Source organism: Oncorhynchus gorbuscha, linkage group LG17, assembly GCF_021184085.1.
Source record: "Oncorhynchus gorbuscha isolate QuinsamMale2020 ecotype Even-year linkage group LG17, OgorEven_v1.0, whole genome shotgun sequence".
NCBI classification, from domain to species: domain Eukaryota; kingdom Metazoa; phylum Chordata; class Actinopteri; order Salmoniformes; family Salmonidae; genus Oncorhynchus; species Oncorhynchus gorbuscha.
The window spans coordinates 23,711,312-23,727,955 of record NC_060189.1 but is presented as its reverse complement, the minus strand read 5'-3'; the positions used below and the strand labels follow the sequence as shown (position 1 = coordinate 23,727,955).

Genomic DNA, 16,644 nt, shown 5'->3' with positions numbered 1-16,644 from the left:
TTCACCAGGCTATGCTCACACAACAGGTTATGTCAGACAAACCAAAACAAGCCTGCTAGCAATGCCCTTCTTCCTACTTGATAACTATGCAGTTTGTCTTATTAGCCATCTCGACCTATCCAATTTAACAGTAACGGCAATTTTAATGGACACTGCCATAGCTAGGTGGTCAGCAAAGGAACAGTAGCTGTAATTACTAATTCATGTGCATACTAGTAGCTAGCTACAGACCGTACGCCAGATAATGTGATATAACCAAAGATTGGGTGTCCAATACTGGGCGTTACAAGAAAGCCCCATACAAACCACCACTAATAGATTTGCCAACTAACCTGTTCTTGGCAATGCTTTCTAAGTTATTGATTCTGTGAAAAAAGTACCTATCTTAGCAATGTCCGTTTCCAGTTGCTCAAAGATCATCCATGTTTTGTACCTTGCGAGGGAGTTCCTCTCCGTTTTAGCTGCTGCACATCTAGCATTTCCCAACATCTTTGCAGGAAATCTATGTGATGACAGTGCATCACAAAGTGTGACCAAAACACAAGGTCTTCACACATGCAAGTGGCATATCTCAATCGATGCTAAACATGGATTTAATATCTGAGTTTTTGCCGGATTTTGTAGAACCACCTGTATGGAGGTACATTTGTGTCTTTTCCATACACCTGCAAATGGAAATGAACATTTGTAAGATACTAGTAAGTTCTTGAATCAGTGAAAAAAAATTAAGGCAAGAACTGGTTAGTTGAACAAAAAGGTCAGAACCAGTTCCAGTAGTTGGAACTGGTTCAGGGAACAGAACCGAAAATTGGAAAATAAAACCATTTTGAGGAACAAAACTGAGAACGAAAGTAATCTATACTGTTTCGGAACGAACCAGTTATTACCGTTATTTTACATTTTCCAGTCCCACAAAAAAACGCAACAAGGCGCCAATGCATAGTCCTCACTGTTACTCAGAAATGTATTCCAGTGTCTGCCTGCCAGCTGAACATCTTTGCCAGTTTTTGTGTAGGCTACCTTCCCCTCCCTCCGAAGCATGCATAGTATAATGTAGCTACTGACATTACGGGCATGATTTAGAAATTAGGGAGAGATTTTTTAATTAGACAACAATGGATTAACATTTTCAATGTTAGTTAAGGATACTATAGTTATCACGTTTCACATTGGATTTATTAACTATAAAAACGTAAGACGTCTTATTTTAATGTTGGTGCCACTCTGCGCACACAAGTTTGTCTGGTCTAGTGGTCAAACTCTAGGCAGCATTATGTGTTATGTAATGGAACTGAGAGTCATGATCAAGAGCTAGCTCTGGTCCAAAGTTAGTTAAGCCAACTCTCTGAAGTTCAAAGACATTCAAAGTTCCTTCATAGAAGCTGCTCCTCCGTAGGTATAATTCTGTGGGCCTAATTCAGACAATGCATGTCATAAAAACAAGATGCCCAGTGCTTACCTGCACAATTTCAGTCGCATGTCGCACCCTACACTACACTTGTCTGTCCAATGCATGTACATAGCTTTCCCGCTCCATAGCATGCAGCTCTATCCATTGGTGAACTCATTTAATGTCGTTTTCAGAGGACTAAAAAGGAACAGAAAGGAACGATATAAACCGTTACTTCTTTGGGGTTCGAAACGGGTCAGAACTTTATTTTGCTGGTCGGACCAGTGGAACGGAATGAAAACAATAATGGTTCTGTTCAGAAGTAAACTATTGGAAAATAATTCCGGTTCCAACCCCTGGTAGAGCCTTAACAAAGCCTGCACTCAAACTCACTGTACATGGAGAAGAAATGATTATGGCTCCTTTCATAACAGTATGTTAAATTCAAACCCAATCCCTAATTACTTATACTAAATGAGCCATGTTAATGTAGCAAGCAAGCGCAATGACTCAGCGCGAACAGCACTTAGCTAAAGGCTGCTCTTTCACATTTATTAGTGTTGAATCGGTTGATGACGACTAAAATACATTTTCCCCCTTTGTAAGGTGATGATTTTGAGTCCTCTCTGCTGAGTTTTGAGAAGCTGGATAGAGCATCTCCTGACCTATGGCCAGAGCAACGTAAGTTTGTCTTCTCCTCTGTGTTCGCTTCATAAAGCCTATCATTTCAATTTACTCATTCCTGATTCTGATTCTCACACAGTGCCAGGAGTTGCAGAATTTGCTGCATCTTGCAAAAATGTGAGTGTTTTTCCAAGATCTATAGCTAGCGTTGATAAATTAATAGACCTACATGGCTGAGAGAATGCACATTCTTCTTCTTATGTTTTGTCTTGCAGCCAATTACCAATTCTCCACCCAAATGGATGGCTGAACTGGAGAGTGAGGACATTGAAATGTTAAAAGGTAAAGTACAGTAGTGTCATATGGTACACTTACTGTTGAGCATTGCCTACTTGTGAAAATAGACTAATAAGTATTCACTGACTGTACTCCAACTCTATTCCTCCCACAGAGCTGGGGAGTCTGACCACAGCAAACCTGATGGAGAAGGTCAAAGGGCTACAGAACCTGGCCTACCAGCTGGGCCTTGAGGAGTGTAAGTATACACACATGATACACATACACACTCACAACCAGTTGGGGACCAGAGCCCTGCACGAGCATATATTTTAAGGCCTACCCATTCCCGTGATACTCAGGCCATACCCTACCCGGGCCCGATTGCTTCTACCAAATTTAAGGCCCTGCCCGAAATTAGAAATTGTTTCCTCCGTTAGTAAATCCATAACTTTCTCACTGCGCGCTGCTCAATCTGCATGCGCTCTGCTCATGGCGGCTCTGGATCTGTGAGTATCCATAGCAATGGCTCCGCTTGAGCTGCTCTGCTCATTGACGAGACATATATAGAGAGCGGTTAGCTACTTTTCATCACTCTAAACTCTTACAAAACTCAATGAACTTGATTATTTTCTGTGAAATAATCTCTCTCGTCTTATATTTGACGAGGTTGAAGCGCTTCTGACACCATGTTGTGATCTTAGTCAGATACTGTTGACTGTACTGCGCAGCAGAGCACAAGGAAATGACTCCGCTTCAAAATGTTGATGATCAATTTAGTGATGCCCTGCCCGTAGCCCAGTTATTGATGATAAAACAGCCCTAACCAAGGCCCATCAGGCTCGGGTCGTGTAGCAGAGCTCTAGTTGTCATTCCATAGGCTACCTCTAGATGGTGCTGCTAGCCTTATGGCTAATTTATGTCTGAACAGTCAAGGAACATCTCAAGTATTTGCTACAGTCATTCAACTCATTTTACATTTCACGAAGTAGACACCGCTTATTAAGATTCAATGTATTTCTACTCTCTCTGAATATTGTTATGATTTAGACAGAAATAGATTGTAAATGGAGAGTATTGGAGTGATTCCTCATGAAATCCAGACAAAAAAATAATGTGATTTTTGTCATTTTCACAAAATGTGATCCATAGAATAGTCCATTGGAAGATGGATTGTTGAGATATATTTGACATTTGTATCTAAAAGCATAATTGAGAAATAATTAAAGTTGGCATATTTATGACATTTTAGCCTTAACCAAAGACTCCATAATTTTTCATCTTTCATCAGATGCTACAAAGCAGCATTTTAAGCTTTACTGCTTGCTTTGTAATATTTTTATTTAAATATATATATGAATATTGAAACTTCTAAACATGATTTTTTTTTTTTTTAAATATTTGGAAAATATTTAAATATAATGCCTTCAGAAAGTATTCATACCCCTTGAGTCATTTAACATTTTGTTGTTACAGCCTGAGTTTTTATTATTTTTATTTTTAAAGTCAGCCATCTACAGTACTCACAATACCTCATAATGACAAAGTGAAAACATGTTTTTATTTTTTTTAGCATGTTTTGGAAATTAAATACAGAAATATCTCATTTAAATAAGTATTCACCACTGAGTCAATACATGTTAGAATCACCTTTGGCAGCGAATACAGCTGTGAGTCTTTCTGGGTAAGTCTCTAAGAACTTTGTACAACTGTATTGTACAATATTTGCACATTATTCATTTTTTTATTCTTCATGCTCTGTGAAGTTGGTTATTGATCATTGCTAGACAACCAGTCTTGCCATAGATGTTCAAGCCTATTTAACTAAAAACGGTAACTAGGACACTCTGGAACATTCAAAGTCGTCTTGGTAAGAAACTCCAGTGAATATTTGACCTTGTGTTTTAGGTTATTGTCCTGCTGAAAGGTGAATTTGTCTCCCAGTGTCTGTTGGAAAGCAGAATGAACCAGGTCTTCTAGGATTTTGCCTGTGCTTAGCTCTATTCCGTTTATTTTTATCAACAAAAAAAAAACTCCCTTGCGGATGACAAGCATACCCTTAACATGATGCAGTCTTCACCATGCTTGAAAATATGAAGAGCATTTCAACACAACACTTTGTAATCAGGGTATAAAAGTTGATTTCTTTGCCACATTTTGCCACAACGACGAATGTCCTTTGTTTCTCTTTGTCATTTAGGTTAATATTGTTTAGTAACTACAATGTTGCCCTCATGGTGAAATCCCTGAGTGGTTTTCTCCTGCACTTGAGTTAGGCAGGACGCCTGTATCTTTGCTATGACTGGTTGTGTTGATACACCACCATGTCATTAATAACAACATGCTCGAAGGAATATTCAATGTCTGCTTTTTAAATTTTGACTCAACATTTCAGCTTTTCATTATTAATTCATTTGTAAAAATGTCTAAAAACCTAATTCCTCTTTGACATTATGGGATATTGGGTGTAGGCCAGTGACATAAAATCTCAATTTAATCCATTTAAATTCAGGCTGTAACACAACAAAATTTGGAAAATCTCAAGGGGTGTAAATACTTTCTGAAGGTACTGTAATATCTGCTAGTTTAAAGTTATGGCTATTTTATAGAGAGAAATTGGCAGTAGTAGGCAATCACAGCCCTCCTTTTACTTGTATCATTGCACGTCAGCAGAGGGCAACCATTTTGAATGCATTTTCACATTAAAGGGTAGTTAGCATAAACTTAGCCACATGTAACAAATGGATTTACATTAGTATACGCTTCAAAATTTCCAATGCAAAGTTACACCTCACTTTTCAAAACTTGTTTTGTTATTAAATAAAATGGATGAGAATGCCGAAATCATGACGGAACATTTTTGCGGGATGTGAAGGTATATGGAGGACCTGGCAAGCCAGCCTATTCCGTATAATGTAAACTCCAGCAGAAATTACTTCAAATGTATAACTTAAAATTAAACCAAATCATTTGCACTCATGACTACGGCTTTCAATTGACTTTTCAGCCAATTTACAAGTAAATACTTGGATTTATTGTTACAAATCAGCTTCCTAGGTTGCCAGCCAACTAGCCTGCTAACATTAGCTCTACTTGCATGCTAAAGTTAACCCTACCAGCCTGCTAAGCACATCATGAGTCAGCCACTTGCTATCAACACCAACTTACAGTGACATTAAAGTACTGGAGTGACTGCGGTTCCGACATGCCGTAGCTATTGATACAAATATTTCTGCGCAGGTGCAGGAATTTGTTTTACTTAGCTGCTGCACACTGCAGCCAATGTAAATTAACTGCTTAACTGTGTTAAGATACATGCAACTATCATGTTGTACACCAAAGACATGTGTGCAAAGCTCAAGGCAAAGGGTGGCTACTTTGAAGAATATAAAATATGTTTTGATTTGCTGAACACTTTCTTTGCTTACTACATGATTCCATATGTGTTCTTTCATAGTTTTCATGTCTTCACTATTATTCTATGATGTAGAAAATGAGTAGGTGTGTCCAAACGGTTGACTGGTACTGTAACTGTGTAAAAAATAACTCAATTCAACATTGCATTTAGAAGTCTGGTAATGTAGTGGCAGGTCTCACATAACACAACAAGTATTGAAGCATGTGATGGATGCAAAATGTGGATTGACAGATTTTCTGCATCCATTGTCCTAATCCATAAAGTGTGGATTAGAGAGATGTAGCCTAGCTAAGTGCTCCTTTTTTTCCTAAAAGGAATATAGGTACTTAGCTCGCTATGGACAAGTACACCATGCACAAACCCAGAAACAAAACGCTGTGACAGAGATTTGATACAGACTAAAATAATTTCCTCTCAAAGTATTTCTTTTGCTGCCAAAATTAAAGTATTGTTGAATTCTAACTATGCATTTAACATAGGCTGCACTCGTTCTGCACACACTCTTGTTGTAGAATAGAGCACTCCCTTAAATCTATGCTCTCTGGGTGGAGTTCTACCTTAAATCTGGACTGGATTTAGCCTCCATTCAATGCTTAAACAGAAACTGTAATCTTGTACAGTGAGGATGAGGAACACTCTGCCCCCCTTTGTGATTCGGAGAGATGTAGAGTTGGTTATGCAGAGGGGGTGCAGGGCTGATAGGTCCCGCTCCACAGCGAGCTCACCGCTGATTTGTCAAATTCCATAAAAACAGAATGATTAAGGTAGACTCATTCTGGAAAGGATTATTGCAAACATGATTTGTCTGGGCTTTGCCCTGCTCGCTCATAGAAATGAGGGATATATTTTTGTTTAACTGCAACGTTTATGTTGATCAAGCAAGCAAGCTACCTCGAGATATAGCGCATGACTTGACCGACAATGAATTGCCTCAAAGTGCACGTAGACTTGGTGGGGATGACAAAAGCAATGACACTGCTCGAATGTCTCATTATTATGCAGCAGGCATTATGAAAGCTCAGATTAGTGTCATTGATTTCAGCATAGCTGTAGATAAACTGTGTTATCTGCTTATTCCAGGCTCATATTTACAGGTCAGGATCCGCTCTGTCTACCACACATATTATACCTAAATATTATAACTAAATACAAATGAAACAAGCTGATCATACAGTCTGATCCAGGGTCTGTGTGACCAGTCTCACCCAAACGTGATAAGCTTCATTTACAGGCAGTTATGGGAAAATGACGCCATCTGATGTTCCTCACATTTTTCAGATCAGCTTGTCTCTTGCCCTGAGCATGCAGTGATCTGTTAATGTTCTTTCATTTGATTAAATGCTTCATGTTGTCTACCATATGACATATTTTTTAGTTATAAAGATGTTAGCAGCCATAAAGGAAGAAGGAAGGGATGTTGTCTTTGCAACCATGTCATGTACCTCGGGATGAAGTAACACAATGATGGTTATTATCGGTCTCAGAGCAGCTTGTATTGATGCCTTTTTAATGTGCTCTGGTTTAATTTTCTTGTTTTCCCAGCTGTCAGATGAGGCCTTGTAAATCTCAGCTACTTTTTCATCATGTTTGTTTCCTCAGAGAACACAAACCAGGGCAGGGGACACAATTTACTACCCCCCTTTTAAACATGTGGCCCATTAAACTGAGCTGGTTAATGGGCAGAGCACAATCAGCCAGTGAAATTACCCGCCTTGATGCCTGTGGAGGAAGGGGAAGGGCCAGACGCAGACACCTCTGACCTAGAGGACACTGATTTCACCTGAACCTTCAGAAGGACTTGGAACACCAGCCTAATGTCATGTAAAATGGCTAAATGTAGCCTAATCTTTGGAGATCCAAAGGCAGAATACCTGTAGAACAGAGGCCCCAAGTGTGGAAGGCAAGTGGGGCAGCACTGCATGTACAATGGGGCAAAAAAGTATTTAGTCAGCCACCAATTGTGTATGTTCTCCCACTTAAAAAGATGAGAGGCCTGCAATTTTCATCATAGGTACACTTCAACTATGACAGACAAAATAAGAAGAAAAAAAATCCAGAAAATCACATTCTAGGATTTTTTTATTAATTTATTTGCAAATTATGGTGGGAAATAAGTATTTGGTCACCTACAAGCAAGCAAGATTTCTGGCTCTCACAGACCTGTAACTTCTTCTTTAAGAGGCTCCTCTGTCCTCCACTCGTTACCTGTATTAATGGCACCTGTTTGAACTTGTTATCAGTATAAAAGACACCTGTCCACAACCTCAAACAGGCACACTCCAAACTCCACTATGGCCAAGACTAAAGAGCTGTCAAAGGACACCAGAAACAAAATGGTAGACCTGCACCAGGCTGGGAAGACTGAATCTGCAATAGGTAAGCAGCTTGGTTTGAAGAAATCAACTGTGGGAGCAATTATTAGGAAATGGAAGACATACAAGACCACTGATAATCTCCCTCGATCTGGGGCTCAACTCGTCGTGTTTGGAGGACAAAGAATGCTGAGTTGCATCCAAAGAACACCATACCTACTGTGAAGCATGGGGGTGGAAACATCATGCTTTGGGGCTGTTTTTCTGCAAAGGGACCAGGACAACTGATCCGTGTTAAGGAAAGAATAAATGGGGCCATGTATCGTGAGATTTTGAGTGAAAACCTCCTTCCATCAGCAAGGGCATTGAAGATGAAACGTGGCTGGTTCTTTCAGCATGACAATGATCCCAAACACATCGCTCGGGCAATGAAGGAGGGGCTTCGTAAGAAGCATTTCAAGGTCCTGGAGTGGCCTAGCCAGTCTCTAAATATAATAATATATGCCATTTAGCAGACGCTTTTATCCAAAGCGACTTTCAGTCATGTGTGCATACATTCTACGTATGGGTGGTCCTGGGGATCGAACCCACTACCCTGGCATTACAAGCGCCATGCTCTACCAACTGAGCTACAGAAGGACCAACCCCATAGAAAATCTTTGGAGGGAGTTGAAAGTCCGTGTTGCCCAGCAACAGCCCCAAAACATCACTGCTCTAGAGGAGATCTGCATGGAGGAATGGGCCAAAATACCAGCAACAGTGTGTGAAAACCTTGTGAAGACTTACAGAAAACGTTTGACCTCTGTCATTGCCAGCAAAGGGTATATAACAAAGTATTGAGATAAACTTATGTTATTGACCAAATACTTATTTTCCACCATAATTTGCAAATAAATTCATTAAAAATCCTACAATGTGATTTCCTGGATTTTTTTCTCATTTTATCTGTCATAGTTGAAGTGTACCTATGATGAAAATTACAGGCCTCTCTCATCTTTTTAAGTGGGAGAACTTGCACAATTGGTGGCTGACTAAATACCTTTTTGCCCCACTGTATATTATGCATGCACATATGTGTTTGTATGGGAGTGTGTGGCAGGCCTCATCCCCCCCCCCGATGGCTGTGTGATGCTGCCACAGTGTTCCCCAGGGGGGACCTGGCGCATGCCTCCTCCCCAGACCCCAGCTGCTGCCTCGACCTGTGATGAATGCCCCTGTTGTGGGCCGCTGAGCTCGGCATCAGGCTCTGGGTCCCAGGAGAGTGCTGACTACTGTGATAAGTGCTGTTATTGGAGGTAATTGAAAGGGGATTGGTCCTGAGGGACAGGCCTCAGGCTGCTGCTCTAACACACTTGTAGGTTTCACTGATCCCCACCACCACCGGCTGACTGGACTGACTGAGACTTGGCTCCTTGCTAATGCAGTGATATCTTTATCTATGATGTGGCCAAATATGGAGCCAAGCAGCTTCCCTATGCAGAGACCGTTTAGTGTAGACTGATATCATTTTTTCTGTATAATTCTTTAGAGTCAGATGATGAGGACAAGTACTGTACAGAACCAGCCTCCTGATTTTTCACTGCAATGGATTTATTGTCTGAAATAGATTCAGATTTAAGTCAAATTTCCCACATTATTTATTTTTGTGCGTGTTAAAATTTCTAAATGGTTTGAAACAGAATTAAAAAAGATTTTCATGCAGGAATAAAAGTGAATATTTGCAAATTGGCTATTAACTTCACCTATACAATATCATATGCCTAGGACTATACATCCCTTTCAGAAGGGTACATAAAACATTGGCAAGTCAAATTCAAGGACTTTCAGGAACTTTTTTAAGCGGTTCATTGAAGGACCTCTGTTATAGAATAGTAAAGACAGAATTTAATAATATAGACCCCCCCCAAAAAAAAATGTTTTTAAAATTATAAGGGAGCAGGAGAACTTATAAATTGGCTACAATATGTACAAGGACTTTTCAAGCACCAAATTGATTAAATGTCTGATTTTCAAGGTAGGCCTATTCAAATACTTGAATTTTTGACCTCCAAATTAAAGTTCAAGTAGGCTACTTCAAGCCCCTTTTACTGTTTAAAATTGCAGGTGTAACATGGAAAACAAAATGTGTTTCTCGTGTTATTTCATTACCAAGTTATATTGTGAGTAAGCCCACTGGGGTATGTAATTTGTCATTATATCCAGAATAATTAATAGGAATAGCGTTGGGTGTTGCGCAAAGGCCAATCTTACACAATTGAGCGCAGTAGACTCGGTGTCCAATCTGAGGGACAAAAATATATGAAAACATGAACTCATGACATTAATACTTTCTCTGTTAAATCTAACGAGACCCCTGCTCTAAATCAAGCAGGCGACAACAGATTACCAACATCATTTCGCTAGAGATTTTAGATCCAGCGTGAATCCAAGCACAACTGTCTTCACCAGCAACAAGTGACACACAAATATTCCTTGCAAACTCCTTTTTTTCTAGCACTTGAGCTGTTGTTGCATGGCATGCGCTATCACAACAGCTGTTTGTCACTTGACTGTCCTTCCCTCATGGATCAGATGATGATGTGTGAAAATATCATGGTGTAACTAATCAGCTGGACACCAAATGCCCATCGAATAAGTGTTATACATAATTATGGAAGAACCACGTTAATGACAGTATTGATTTAGGTTTTAAGTATCAAGGTACGGTGACACTTTCGGTTAGAAGCATGCGACTTTGCAATCTCATACATCATTTTTGATTTGTGTGCCCATGAAAACTGTTTTCACCCCGTACCATAAGGAGACACGAAATGTTACCGAGTTACACTGCATTTCTGCGATCTCTATACAAAAAACTGTCTGACAGCTAGATTCAGGATTCTTACATGGTTCAAGTTCAATATCTAATTTAACTGATTCATACTTATTATATAATGACAACTTGCACTGCCATAAAAGCAAGGACAGAAAAGTAACGTTTTGTCACACAATATTTTGACAAATCCGTCAAGACACCACCCATGATAAAGGGTTAAACAGGTTTTAAATCAACTCGTGAATTTGATTGAATATAGCTGTGTTCTCCCCGTATATCTTCATGTAATGAGATGAAAAAAATGGCAGATTATTATCAATGACTTATCAACAGCTGTAACAAGTTGTCTCGTGTAGGAAATCCTCATTTGCATGTCAAAGTGCTTAAAGTGCATATTAGTCTAAGATCTTGTTCATTTTGAAGTATTGCACTTGAATAAAATACTTTCTTTCTCTGGTTTCTCCTTCTGGCTGCCTGTAGCTGTGGACAGAGGGGAGGGGTTGCAATTTGGTGTGGAGTGGATGGAAAGGGTCTGATGTGATTTTAGTCGCCTTCTGCAGAGCTCTGCACAGGTGGACAGATATGACAGGTCTTGCTGCTGCAACAGTATTTTACAGCAAGACCTGCCAATCTTCCTCAATGAGGCTGTCATAATCATCCAGGTAATCCTCCAGGTTTGGTTTGATACAAGGGAACGCCAGTCAAGACCAGTCCTGCTTAGTATTGGCTGGCGGTGGCAAAGAGCTGTCCTGGTCTAAACACCACTGTGCTGCCACCACAGTACAGCCAGGATGACCTCTACATCCCTGCCAATGTGGAGTTGAGGCTGAAGGTCAGTGCTGACAGCTCCTAATGGCCCAGCATCAATCTCCTTCCTATTAAGAGGCCAGGGCTGCTGAATATGATTGCATTCACACTGGCCCATGGTGCTAATGTGCCTTCATCAATCCATCAGGGCGGCCTGAGCGACCGCGGGGCGGGCCGTTATGAAGTTCTGCTCCCTGACAACCTCTGAATGAGGAACAGGGGACCCACCCCCTCCTCTCCGCACCGGCCTACTTTATGAGCTCATAGTGGAGATGAATAGCAAGGCCCACCCGCTGGAGAATTCTCCGTGGTGAAGACGCCATTAGATATGGCGTGATGGGAATCTGAAACGAGTCAAACGATGATGCGTGTTGATAAGTTTTCTGTATATATTTTTTTGCTATTTGAGATACATACTTTGGGGGAAATGTTGTTTGGCTTGAGGAAATGAAATTGCTGGTATGAGAAAATTGTCCCTAAAAAAAAAACGTTTCTGTTTAGCAAAATATGTACCAAGTTAATCCAGAAGCCTCAAACCAGAGTTGCATGGTTAACGCAGTTTAGTTTCCTGACTTTGTTTAGTGCAGCTGTTGAAGCATGTAGCCACAGTCAGTGCTGAATCGTAATCGTACAATCAGAATTGTGGTTCATCAAACTCTTAATTCTTCAGTTCACTTTTAGCAATTTTGAATGTTCAACTATTACACTAAGATTGTCTAAACAGCCTAGAATCTATGGTGAGGTGCCCTCTGTATCAGTGTTGGAGGTGTGTATCATGGTAGAGGGAAAGAGAGCTGCACATACCGCCTGTTCTTCAGCCCTGCCTGCCTGCCGCCTCCCTGAGCAGATCGGAAATGACACCTCATTTCCATAAACGCATTAGGAATTCATTGGATTTTCTTTCCCAGCTAATCATAGTGGCGGTGTAAAACCTTTTAGGCATTTTAATGAATGAATTTTGACTGATTGCCTATTAATAAGGACACCTCTTGAACAGGGATAGGCTATGGCATGGGTGGGGAGGTGTAGATGTGTTTGTTTGTGCGAGCGTGTGTGTCTCAGTGCACACAGGCAGGAATATATTGGAGGGAGAGAAGAGGGGGGAGAGGAGCGCTCTTGGTTGGGACATAAAGAGGAACCAGTGGCTCCCCTGGGAAATCACTGGCTGTGTCTGCATCTTAAATATCCCTGTGAAGTATCAATAAGTAGGTAATTGAATTGTGAACACAAACATGAGCGTCAGGTGTAGGCTATGTTTTGCGAGGCGGGTGTGTATATGGGAAGGGGGGGGGGTGAGTGAATGTGTTAATGGGGGAAGGGGGTTTGTGGGGGGTGTCATCCCCAGGTCCCAGGGGAAGTGGACAGTGAGAATGGATGTTAAATCCATTAAGTAAAGCTTACAACCAGTAATAGCTGAGTGGCACTTAAAGATGGGCAGCAGGGGTCAGATTAGTCTGCTTGAGTCTTAATGATAGTGAATTGTGTAAGTCGGGACTGGAGGCTGGGACGCCAGTTAACCCAGGTGGTCATCTGTCTCTAGGACTAACAGGGATCTGGCTGGCACCTCTGGCGTGTGCCTGGAGAGGTGAAGCGGCTTCACCATGATTACTACCATTCTACACGGGGGGGGGGGGGTTGATGTGACAATGACACCCAGATCACCCACTCCAAATGGTAGGAAAGGTGATGTCACACATTTAGGCTATACATTTACATTGGGAGAATGCTATTTTGAGAAGTGCTTGTGGACGAATATTGTATTCAGTATTGGATATTCATTTGGTTGAGGGGGACATTTTGTCATTTTATTTCCCATCAGTCCCACATTGTGATGGCATCCCCAGGCCAGCCCAGCCAGTGCTAAATGATAATTAGAGCTCAACTAATCAACAGGGTGAAGACATGGCCCTCACAATCCATAAGGTGTTATTTAGTATGGCTGGCAGCTGTAACAAGTCACTGATAAATAAGTCTAGAATTAGTGATTGACCTTTGTAATCAACTAAACACATCTCTAACTCCCTCTAATCAGTATTGATTGCCCCTGCTGTGTAACAGCGTCTATGTGTGGGCATGTACACATGCATCTGTGTGTGTGTGTGTGTGTGGGGGGGGTGTCTGCGATCTATGTTGGTGTCTTCCACTCCGTGTGTGAAAGTCCAGTTGCCTGATGGTTGCTGACCGGCTGATCATTTCTCTTCCCTCTTTTAATATTTATCTTACAATGCAAATCATTCAAGTTTCTATGTGACAAAGGCGGATGCTAAACTGAACTCGTAATTAATGAGTGGCTCAGAGGGGTTAGTCTTCATCAAGGGGGGGGGGGGTCTACAGCCACAGACCAGGCTGCCCTCATTTATTGTTGGGGGGATCGAGAGAGATACGGAGGGAGAGGGCCACCAGTCTCTCCCATTAGTAGGCCTCTCCAGAAACCAGTGGTCCATTTAACACGCTCTTAGCAGAGAGATCAGAAAGATAAACTGGGATTAGGAGACCAATGACTCAATAGTATTCTCTAAAGCAGGGGTATTTAACTGTTAGGGTGTTTTCACATCTCGTCCTCAGTCCTCTTTAATGTGAACTCGGTAAAAAAAAAGAAGCAAAATAACTCTGTTCTCTTTGTATTCACACTGCCCTTGCATTTGCATGAGGACTCAACTCTTTTGCCAGTTCACTTCACCTTTTTTGAGGTCTGAGTCCTCTTTGCATTCAAATTGGTATGTCCTGCAAGGAACCAAGATATTTTTCCAACATTCACTCAATGCACTCTGGGTAAAAGTACAGGACAAGCCATTCCATCAGAATGTGTTATCAGACAGCTAGATATACCAACATTTTGTAAACTAATTGATTTAGTTTAAAAAAACATTATTGTATTCAGAAGATAATATTAACATGTCAATATCATTGATAACAGATTAAATAGCAGAATCATTTACTGGATATTAAATAATGCTGTAGGCCTACCTGAAAATTGTGCACCTATATGTAAGCTACTGCCCCTTTAAGAGATGGAATGAATTTTGTACCTTATGTTTTGATGATCAGCAACTATGCTGTTGTCTTCTCACACCATTCAAACCCCACAATTGAATAATCCATTTATGAATCTCTCTTCAAATAAAATGTTATTTGTCACATACACATGGTTAGCAGATGTTAATGCGAGTGTAGCGAAATGCTTGTGCTTCTAGTTCCGACAATGCAGTAATAACCAACAAGTAATCTAGCTAACAATTCCAAAACTACTACTACTACTACTACTACCTTATAGACACAAGTGTAAGGGGATAAAGAATATGTACATAAAGATATATGAATGATTGATGGTACAGAGCGGCATGGGCAAGATACAGTAGATGGTATTGAGTGCAGTATATACATATGAGATGAGTATGTAAACAAAGTGGCATACTTAAAGTGGCTAGTGATACATGTATTACATAAAGATGCAGTAGATGATATAGAGTACAGTATATACATATACATATGAGATGAATAATGTAGGGTATGTAAACATTATATTAAGTAGCATTGTTTAAAGTGTCTAGTGATATATTTTACATCATTTCCCATCAATTCCCATTATTAAAGTGGCTGGAGTTGAGTCAGTGTGTTGGCAGCAGCCACTCAATATGGCTGTTTAACAGTCTGATGGCCTTGAGATAGAAGCTGTTTTTCAATCTCTCGGTCCCAGCTTTGATGCACCTGTACTGACTTCGCCTTCTGGATGTTAGCGGGGTGAACAGGCAGTGGCTCGGGTGGTTGTTGTCCTTGATGATCTTTATGGCCTTCCTGTGACATCGGGTGGTGTAGGTGTCCTGGAGGGCAGGTAGTTTGCCCCCGGTGATGCGTTGTGCAGACCTCACTACCCTCTGGAGAGCCTTACGGTTGTGGGCGGAGCAGTCGAGGATGCTCTCGGTTGTGCATCTGTAGAAGTTTGTGAGTGCTTTTGGTGACAAGCCAAATTTCTTCAGCCTCCTGAGGTTGAAGAGGCGCTGCTGCGCCTTCCTCACGATGCTGTCTGTGTGGGTGGACCAATTCAGTTTGTCTGTGATGTGTACGCCGAGGAACTTAAAACTTACTACCCTCTCCACTACTGTTCCATCGATGTGGATAGGGGGGTGTTCCCTCTGCTGTTTCCTGAAGTCCACAATCATCTCCTTAGTTTTGTTGACGTTGAGTGTGAGGTTATTTTCCTGACACCACACTCCGAGGGCCCTCACCTCCTCCCTGTAGGCCGTCTCGTCGTTGTTGGTAATCAAGCCTACCACTGTTGTGTCGTCCGCAAACTTGATGATTGAGTTGGAGGCATGCGTGGCCACGCAGTCGTGGGTGAACAGGGAGTACAGGAGAGAGCTCAGAACGCACCCTTGTGGGGCCCCAGTGTTGAGGATCAGCGGGGTGGAGATGTTGTTTCCTACCCTCACCACCTGGGGGCGGCCCGTCAGGAAGTCCAGTACCCAGTTGCACAGGGCGGGGTCGAGACCCAGGGTCTCGAGCTTAATGACGAGCTTGGAGGGCACTATGGTGTTAAATGCCGAGCTGTAGTCGATGAACAGCATTCTCACATAGGTATTCCTCTTGTCCAGATGGGTTAGGGCAGTGTGCAGTGTGGTTTAGATTGCATCGTCTGTGGACCTATTTGGGCGGTAAGCAAATTGGAGTGGGTCTAGGGTGTCAGGTAGGGTGGAGGTGATATGGTCCTTGACTAGTCTCTCAAAGCACTTCATGATGACGGAAGTGAGTGCTACGGGGCGGTAGTCGTTTAGCGCAGTTACCTTAGCTTTCTTGGGAACAGGAACAATGGTGGCCCTCTTGAAGCAAGTGGGAACAGCAGACTGGTATAGGGATTGATTGAATATGTCTGTAAACACACAGGCCAGCTGGTCTGTGCATGCTCTGAGGGCGCGGCTGCGGATGCCGTCTGGGCCTGCAGCCTTGCGAGGGTTAACACGTTTAAATGTCTTACTCACCTCGGCTGCAGTGAAGGAGAGACCGT

General features: G+C 41.6%; 1 protein-coding gene across 1 annotated transcript in view; it reads left to right on the top strand.

The window, feature by feature from the left end:
* Window positions 1-16,644, top strand: part of LOC124001892 (protein lin-52 homolog) — a 29,149-nt gene that overhangs the window by 209 nt on the left and 12,296 nt on the right. The window contains exons 2-5 of the mRNA XM_046309041.1: window positions 1,997-2,071; window positions 2,154-2,191; window positions 2,290-2,356; window positions 2,466-2,549. Of these exons, the coding sequence (XP_046164997.1) occupies window positions 1,997-2,071; window positions 2,154-2,191; window positions 2,290-2,356; window positions 2,466-2,549 (264 nt within the window). The remainder of the gene's footprint in view (window positions 1-1,996; window positions 2,072-2,153; window positions 2,192-2,289; window positions 2,357-2,465; window positions 2,550-16,644) is intronic.